The 9,915-nt window shown below is 36.5% G+C and overlaps 1 protein-coding gene across 1 annotated transcript; it reads right to left on the bottom strand.

The window, feature by feature from the left end:
- Positions 1–8,502: 8,502 nt before the first annotated feature.
- LOC127102546 (uncharacterized) lies at positions 8,503–9,255 on the bottom strand. Its single transcript, XM_051039904.1, has one exon. The coding sequence runs from the start codon at positions 9,253–9,255 to the stop codon at positions 8,503–8,505; it is 753 nt and encodes a 250-aa protein (XP_050895861.1).
- Positions 9,256–9,915: the final 660 nt, after the last annotated feature.

Raw genomic sequence — 9,915 nt, 5'->3', positions numbered from 1 at the left:
GATTAGATCATGACATTGGTAATACACACCATATTGGATATCCCAAAAACAATATCAATAAAAGTCCTTTCAAGGCGGCAATAGATAAAGTCGTAATGCAAGTCCGTAGCCCTTTTTTTGTAGGAGTCATCGTAAAGTATTATCAACGTGGCTATGGTTACCATGCTAAAAAAATCGTTTTCTGCCGACATTATATAAATAAGGACTACCGAATTCTTAAGAACATTTATGGAGTGTTGTGAGAACTAACGTAATTGGCTATGCCAAATTATGATATTTTTATCATCTATTAAAACGTAAGAAACGACTTCGGAGAGAAATACGCAAGACGTGTACCTAATACCACATAGTGATGTCTTTCTCCTTTTGAACAAGGTGTAGCTAATACCACATAGTGATGTCTTTCTCCTTTTGAACAAGGAAGATACCAATCTGGTTATGCGGGTCTAAGAATTTAAAACCAACTCTAAGAATGGCCTAATGGTAGTAAAGGGGTATTATAGTTATCGTGCATGTTATAGATTCACTTTGCAGAGAATTAAAAGAACGGATGATTATACCAACCTTTCAACATGAAGCAAACAATATAATAGTTTTACCTTTATACGTAAGTGCTTGTCATGGTGCTCGTGACTTGTCTTCTTCCCCTTTATAAATACGGTAGAAAAAAAGGGTAAACAAAAAAAATTATTGCAAGCTTAAAACAAAGAGAACCTGCTCTCCTCGGAGAGGAGATTGTTTGGTTGATTACGTGGCCATCTCATGAAGTCAATGTTAGGATTCGTTGAATTGTAATTCCTTGTATCGAAGCAGGTTGCTCGATAGAGTAAGGAAATGTCAAACCACCTAATTTATTAATTTCTGTTAGTGTGTCGAAGTGTCGAAACATGTTGCTTCACACAAAATTTCGACTTCGGCCTATTTTAGTAGTGTTAACTATTTTGGGCTTTTATAGTTTTTGGTTTTGCCTTGAGGTCTAAGTTAACATAAATCTATAAATAGAGGGAGTAACCCTTATTTTTGTAATGAAGTGAATAGAGTATTCATAACATTGTATTCATAGTATTTTACAGTTGCAAAGTGAATAAGAAGTTTTCCACAGTTTGTGGGTAGAGAGAAACTCTGCAGAATTTTAATTTTTTTTCTCCTTTATCGTTCTTTACACTCTTTCTTTCTCCATAGTTCTTTTCTTTTCATTGCTATTGTGTGGGTAATAACAATCTTGTTCATTAAGATTGATTGAAATTCTCCATAGATTTTTGGGGATTTCCAACATCTGGTATCAAGTGCTCCGGCTTAATCGATTCGTGGGAAGAAAATCACCATGGTAACAAATCATCCAAACGGACATTTTCCAGCAAATCTTCTGATTTTCAAGAACAACAATTATGAGAATTGGTGCAAGCAGATAAAGGTTGTGTTTTGTTAAGATCTTTGGGATCTTATGAAGGAAGGAGTAGCAACGATTGCAGAAGCCGCGACGAATCAAGAAAAGGCTGCACATAAAGAATTGAACAAGAAAGATTATAAAACTCTCTTTATAATCCATCAATGTGTTGATGCTGATAACTTTAAAAATGTTAGTGATGTAGAGTCAGCCAAAGAAGCATGGGAAATTCTGGAGAAATCGTTTGGAGATGCAGAGAAGGTGAAAGAGGTGAGGTTATAAACTCACAAAAGAACGTATGAATTGCTTCAGATGGAAGTTAATGAAAGCATAACTGATTTTTTCACCAAGGTTACGAAACTGGTGAATCAAATCAAGGTATGTGGAGAAGTGTTGACATCAAGATCTGTTGTTGGAAAGATCTTGAGGTCGTTGGCTCCAAAGTTCGATCACGTGGTAGTAGCCACATAAGAGTCAAAAGATTTGTCAAACCTGACAAAGGAAGAGCTTTAAGGGATGCTTGAATCTCATGAACAAAGAATGGTTGAAAGAGCTGTAGGAAAGTCGAAGAGTGATATGGCTTTACATGCTCAATCAACAAAAGAAAGAAAAGACAAAGGAAGCTGGAATGGCAACAAAGGCATAAGAGGTTACAACAATCTGGCTGCTCGAAATCAGCAAGAAGGAAACTGGTCGAATAAGAGAAAACCCTGGAACCAAGGCAACCAAAGAGGTGGTGTTGCAGGTAGAGGAAGAGGTGGTTGTCAAAAGCCAGACAAGAGTCACATTCAGTGTTACAATTGTCAAAGCTATGGTCACTATTCTAGTGATTGTCCATAAAAGCAGAAGAATCAAGAAACTTATGCAAAGCTGGCGAAACATGAAGAAGAAGAGACATTGTTGATGGTCACAACAAGAGAAGAAGAGAGATTCAAGGACCAGTGGTACTTGGACTCAGGATGCTCATCACATATGTTTGGAAGAAAAGATTGGTTTATCAACATAAAGCCCTCAATGAAGAACATGGTGAAATTTGCAAATGACAACACTCTAGCAGCTGAAGGTGTTGGTGATGTTCTGATTATAAGGAAAGATGGCAAGAGGTCAATAATTTCAAATGTTTTGTACATACCAGGCATGAAGAGTAATTTGCTCAACATAGGGAAGTTGGTCGAAAAGAACTACAAGGCGTTGATCGAAGACAAGCTGATGAGAGTTCTCGACTCAAATGGAAGGTTGATCTTGAAGGCTCCAATGTATTAGAATAGAACCTTCAAGATTGAGCTTAATATGATGGAGCATATGTGCCTTGCAACAGCAGCCAACAAAGATGAATGGATATGGCATTATAGACTTGGCCATCTCAATTTTAAAGAAATCAGATATTTGAAGAGAAGAAATATGGTTTCAGGATTACCAGAAATCGACATTCCAAACGAAGTGTGTGAAGAATGCGTGCAAGCGAAGCAGCATAAGAACAACTTCAGTAAGGATGCAAGAAATAAGTCGAAGGCAATTCTTGAAGTCATATACTCTGATGTATGTGGTCCTCTCCAGGTGGATTCGATTGGAGGTGACAAATACTTTGTTACATTTATAGATGATTTCAGTCAAAAACTGCAGTCTTACCTGATCTAGAAAAAAAGTGAAGTGATCGAGGTATTTGCCGAGTTTAAATTTATGGTCGAAAGACAGAACTGTCAAAAGATCAAGATTTTGAGAACTGACGGTGGTGGAGAATATGTGTCAAAGGACTTTGATGCATTATGTATGAAAGAAGGGATTGTGCATGAGGTGGTGCCACCCTACACTCCACAGCAGAATGGAGTCGCAGAGAGGAAGAATATAACCATTATGAATATGGTTAGAAGTATGTTGAAAGGGAGTCGCCAGCATAATGTTGGTCTGGTGTCAAGCCTAGCTTTAGTCATCTCAGGGTGTTTGGATCTATAACATATAGACATGTGACAGATCAGTTGAGAAGAAAACTTGATGACAAGTCGAATCAGATGATCCTGATAGGATATCATTCGATTGGAGGATACAAGTTGTTCGACCCAGTGAATAAGCAAGTGGTGATCAGCAAGGACGTGATCATGGATGAGCTTAGAGAATGGGATTGGACTCAGAATGTCAAGAAAGATTCAGTGAGAATCTTTTGTGACGAACCAACTAGTGAAGTCGAAAGAGAAGTTCGACAAGAAGAAGTCAGAGGTGAAACAAGCACAAGCAGACCTCAAAGAACAAGCCACGTGCCTGCAAGGTTGCAAGAATGTGTGATTACATGAGATGATGTGGTCATTGAAGAAGGTGAGCTGGTACATTATGCTTTCTACGCAGATGTCGAACCTGTCAATGCAACTAAGGCATTGAAAGATTCGAATTGGATGAAAGCAATAGATGAAGACCTAAATTCAATCGAAGTCAACAACACTTGGTCACTTGTCGAAATGCCCTAAGACAAGAAGGAAATCGATGTGAAGTGGGTATACAAGGTGAATTTGAATCCCGGAGGATAAGTGACTCGACACAAGGCGAGAGTTGTGGCGAAAGGATTTCTTCAAAAAGAAGGAATCGATTTCGATGAAGTTTTTGCACATGTTGCTAGGATCGAAACAATCAGGTTGGTTATTAGTCTAGCAAACATGAACAACTGGAAGATGTGTCAGATGATTGTGAAATGGGCGTTCCTTAATGGCCTCTTAGAAGAAGAAGTTTATGTTGCACAACCAACTGGGTTTGTGAAACATGGCGAAGAAAGAAAGGTGTTCAGGCTGCATAAAGCCCTAAGCGGACTTAAACAAGCTCCAAGAGCTTGGAACAAAAAGATATATGGTTTTGTAAGGGAGAAGGAATTTGTGAAGTACAAATCTGAACATGGAGTATATGTAAGAAGAAGCAATAATGAATTGCTTATAGTATGCCTCTATGTCGATGACCTGTTGATAACAGGTAGTTGCAAGAAGGAGATCGAAAACTTCAAAGGTGATCTCAATAAGGAATTTGAAATGTCAGATATGGGTAACATTTCATATTTCCTTGGCATCGAGTTCTACAAGAGTGGTAGAGGTTTGATGATACATCAAAGAAGGTATGAAGGCGAAATTCTCAAGAGATTTGAGATTGAAGATTGCAACCCAACTTCGACTCCAGCTGAGCCCAAATTACAATTGTCGAAAGATTTAGATGAAGATGATGTCGATCCAACCCAATATAGAAGACTTATTGTGTCACTTCGATACCTTTATCACACAAGGCCTGACTTAGCATACAATGTAGGTATGGTGAGTAGGCTCATGTAGAAGCCAAAGGTATCACATCTAACAGCGGCGAAGAAGATACCAAGGTATCTGAAAGGAACTCTCGACTATGGCATTTTGTTTCCTGCATCTGATGAAGGAAAAGAATGCAAATTAGTGGGATACACCGACTCAAGTTGGTGTAGTGATGCTGAGGATCGGAAATCCACAGCGGGCTATGTGTTTATGCTATGTGGTGCACCAGTTGCTTGGAGTTCGAGAAAAGAGCCAGTAGTGGCATTATCATCGTGCGAAGCAGAATACATAACTACTTCTCTTTGTGCATGTCAAGCAACATGGATGGTGAATCTGGTCGAAGAGATAACAACGAAGAGTCATGGAGCAATTACCATGAAGATCGACAGCATGTCAGCTATCAATTTGGCAAAGAATCCGATATCACATGGTCAAAGCAAGCACATCTAAATGAGGTTCCATTATTCTTCGAGAGCAGGTAGGAGATGTGAAGATGAATGTGGAACACTGCAGAACTGAGAATCAGATTGCAGACATCATGACGAAGGGAGTGCATGTCGATGTGTTCACAAGACTAAGAGCTATGATGAATGTAGATAGCTTAGACACAATGAATTAGGTGGTGTGTTGAATTGTAATTCCTTGTGTCGAAACAGGTTGCTCGACAGAGTAAGGAAGTGTCGAACCACCTAGTATGTTAAGTTGTGTTAGTGTGTCGAAGTGCCAAAGCATGTTGCTTCACACAGAATTTCGACTTAGGCCTATTTTAGTAGTGTTAGCTAATTTCGGCTTTTATAGTTTTGGACTTTGGCTTGAGGTCCAAGTTAACCTAAATCTATAAATAAAGGGAGTAACCCTTATTTTTGTAATGAAGTGAATATAGCATTCATAACATTGTATTCACAGTATTTTGCAGTTGCAAAGGAAATAAGAAGTTTTCCACAGTTTATGGGCAGAGAGAAACTCTACATAAGTAAGTCATCTCGGGCATATCAAATTTTGGGATGTACATACCCTACAACCATTATACTGATTGTACTCACCATCCAGAAATGTGTCTCTGAGAACTCTATGATTTGGGCTACTATTTGTCTCATAAGTAGCAACCCGGTAATAATTATCTTTTTCAAGTACCCGTTACGTCCGACTTTCACCTCTCGCCCCCCATGACTTATAAATCGGCTTTAAGAATTTCGGGGTATACACATCTTAAAATTCATCTCTTCTAGTTTCTCTCTTGTGTGAGTTCTTTTGCCGTAAGAATCATCATAGTCTTCTCAAGCCAAAAATCCAGAGAAACACCAAGAAGGAATGTGTTCGTTACTAGACTGATAAATATAAAGCAAGAAGAGAAGATGATAATTGTAGCGAGGAAGGTAATTTATCCTTGGCACATGGAGTCAATCCTCTTAAATTTCCACAAACCATATCATCAAATATGTCAAGCCTCTATAAAAGATTTGTTCGCTCAAGTATTAGATAGTCCTTCCCAAATCTTGTAAGAGAATTCTACCTAAACATAAGGATTGTTGTAACCTCACTAAGAACTGTAAGGGGAGTAGAAATAGACATTCACAAAGATCTTTGGAATAATCTTTGAGATACCTATTGTAGAAAAGTCCTACATCCTTGATAGGCCCCTAGTATTTAGAATCTTCAAACACTTCACAACCCTTAATACTCTTGTCATCAATCCTATGGAGAAAAAGAAATTCATTTTCAAATCCATACACTTGAAACCAAAGGTTAGGATCCTTCACTACTTTGTAACTAAAATTCTCTTTCCAAGGAATATAAACCATATCTACGTCATTATAGAAGACCATCGTTCAGAGGGCACTCTCGTGTCCGTCTGCCCGCTTTTTTTAATGTGCACAACAGAGAAAATAAATGTATATTTTACTTTTTATGAGGTTTGTATTGTACGTCGCATTAAAAATAATATTATTATACTTTGAAAATGGTAAACAAAGATATTAAAAATTATATTGAAGCATGCGAAGTACTATTAATATTGTGTAATCAATGACGTTCTTTAAGAGGAATGTTGAACATGAAATCTTTATTCGAAGTATTTTCTTTTTCCCTGCAATTTTTTTCCGTAGTAAAGAAAAAATGTAAGACTCTTAAATTAGAATTTTTTTAGAGAAAAAGATAGTAAAATTAATAGTAAGTAGTTTAATATAGTTTTTTTTTACCTTATAAAGATTCGAATCAATTCTTCGTACATCCCTTTATCAATGTGCTCTTGAGATTTAAAAAATTACAAATACATGATGAAATATCATATCATCAAAGAAATACATTCAAAACATTTGACACGTTTGAATATAATATGGTTTATTATGACACAAATAAATGTATACCTGGAGAATGGAGATACTTTGTTTTAGTCTAGATTTGGTAGAACAACAACTATGACTTGTTTCCGAATTATCTGGATTTCTGGTAAAAAAACAATTGACTTAGTAAATATATATATGGTTTTATTTACATAAACCACTTACAGAAGTTAAATTCAAATGCATTCAAAGCCTTATTATCTAGATTTGGTTTTATACGTATTGTGGAAAAGGTAAATACACCTTATTGTCGAGTTTTCTGATGGATGAAATTGTTTGTTCATACTTCCATGTGTTCCATTTATCTTCAAAGCCTCCTATCTAAAATATTACATAATAGTGAGAATGAGTATGACCCAATTGTCTAACATAAAAGCATAAAATAAATTATCAAGTATAACTTACTTTTATGCCGAAGCAAGTTTCAACATTCTTTCGTCTAAACTCCTTACATAATTGGAAGATTTCACTGTGTTCTAGTTTGGTTGTATATTAAAGCAAAATAAAATTATATTTAGTTAGGATATAAAGAATACAATATAATCTTGGTATGTCGTATAACCAAAATGGAAATCAATGTGTGAGCAATCTTTTTAATGTACTTAATAAATACTTGTGGGTGCGATAAAAGAATTTGTTTGAAGACTATATTTTTTGTGTAGTCACCATCTTCTCCTTTCAATTTTCCTTCCCTAGTTAAAACTCGTGTCGTAGTCTGTGAAATACCCCTAGATAAAACTACATATAACTGTCTATGACTAAAAACATACTGTGGAAGATATATTCCAACATTTGGAATGGTTTGTCCTTGTGATTTATTTATTGTAATTGCAAAACTTAGCCGCACAGGAATCTATTTTCTACTAAGGATAAAAGGAAGCCCATCACTTGCAAATGTTTTTATTTTAATTCTGGGCAAAAAAGCTCATTTTCATGCATTGTTTTCTGTCAAGATTTCCACATCCAACATATTCATAAATAAACCACGACATAATAACCACATCCCATTACACAATCCATATCTAGGATCTAGATTTCGTAACAACATCAATGGTGCACCCTTTTTTATCTTTAGAATATGTGGTGGCAAACTACCTTGTGCAATTGAGTTTAAGAATTCTTGTTGGTATAAATTATGATTATATCCTTAAACCTCGTCAAACGACAACAAATTATGTTCTTATCCTGGAAATTGGTCGATAATCATATCATTCAATTTCTGGACATCATCATTTATTGGTGTTAAAATAGTTCTTTATACCATATACGGGGCATCCCAACCATGCAATTCTAAATCAGAGAAAAATATGTTGGATAAGTACTTGTATGGAATGTTCACCTTTCCATGGGATTGTAATCTATGAAGGTAACCTCACCATGTCATATGGTTTGGTAGGTTCAACACCATCACCAATCTATGAAGGTAATCTCACCATGTCATCTGATTTACAAACTCTTGATCATGCAATGATCGCATATTTTGACGCAGACGCAAAATCTAGGTATGATCCCATAAATGAGTCTGAACAATACACGCTGAAATCATTTGTGCCTTAGTACCTTTTATTACAACAGGAAAAACTTGACGAAAATATCCCCCTATGATCAGAACTTTTCCACCAACTGGAGCACTGTTGCTACAAATGTCTTGTAATGATCGATCTAAGGCTTCCAAACAACTTTTGTTCGTCATTGGTGCTTCATCCCAAATTATTGTGGCAGCAACTCTAATAAGATTTGCAAGATCTTTTTGCTTTTTAATACCACAAATGGAACTCGGTTGTATATCAATAGGTATCTTAAATCCAAAGTATGCAGTCCTACCACCGGGTAACAATGTTGCAGCTATACCAGATGATGCAGTTGCTAAGACAACTTCTCCTCTACTTCTTAAACTTGTCATTAATGTTCGATAAAATAATGTTTTACCTGGTCCTCCTGGACCATCAACAAAAAATACCCCACTGTGTTTTTGAACAATTACATTCATAATGGTTTTCAATGCAATAATTTGATCATTATTTAACTTAGCAACATATTCAATATCTTCATTGGGGATACCGACCGCTAACTCCTCTTGTATGAGACTCGGAATTGCATCTCCGTCTACTGTATTAGGGGGTAAAGATGGTAGATCATAATCTTCAATATTTTTACCGTGCAGGTTTAAGAGTTCATTCAAGTCCTTTAACAACATATTAGTCAAGTCTGATTCCACAATATTGTTAGTTGTTTGATAATTCTCTGCCATATGTGTAAAAAACTCATTCCAAAGGCCTATAACATCAGTAGGTTCACAAAATATTATAATCGTCACAAATAACCTCCATAAAGCATATGGCATTCGGAGACTCGTAGCCTCAACCAAACAATCACGAATATTATGATCAGTATCTAGAAATCCCCTATCCTCGACTGATTTTTTGAATGTATTGGAACTCGTGCCATTATTTGTAAGAAGATATTCCCAACTGGTTGGACCCGTGACATGAGATAACAACAGTCGCAAGTAAAACTTCTCTCCCTTCGAAGGTGATACTGTATAGATCTCCCGATAACTTTTCTTGTTGACCGCCTACGACGCCATTACATGTCCCGCTTGTTCCAACAATAATGCTTTGCAATCTCTCTATAAAGATAAGTTCTTGCTTGTGGATCTCGTAGGTTCAATGAAAAAAATTGTGTGAGCATTGTTTTGGAGTTGCGTTCATTATTTAACACATCTGTAATTCGTTGATGATCATAAAAGCGTACTTTATGGCGGTTCGGCAAGTGGATCTGAAATCTTTCAACCGAAGGATATAATCAGTAAAGAGTGAATCAAAATATTTTCCACAATGCCTCGAGATCACAAATCCATCTTGCACCAACATATTGCTGAACTTAATCCATGCATGATCCTTTATGAACC

The sequence above is a fragment of the Lathyrus oleraceus genome, chromosome 7, assembly GCF_024323335.1.
Source record: "Lathyrus oleraceus cultivar Zhongwan6 chromosome 7, CAAS_Psat_ZW6_1.0, whole genome shotgun sequence".
In the NCBI taxonomy this organism is placed as follows: Eukaryota; Viridiplantae; Streptophyta; class Magnoliopsida; order Fabales; family Fabaceae; genus Lathyrus; species Lathyrus oleraceus.
Note: the sequence above shows the minus strand (reverse complement) of the source record. Positions and strands in the feature narration are given on the sequence as shown.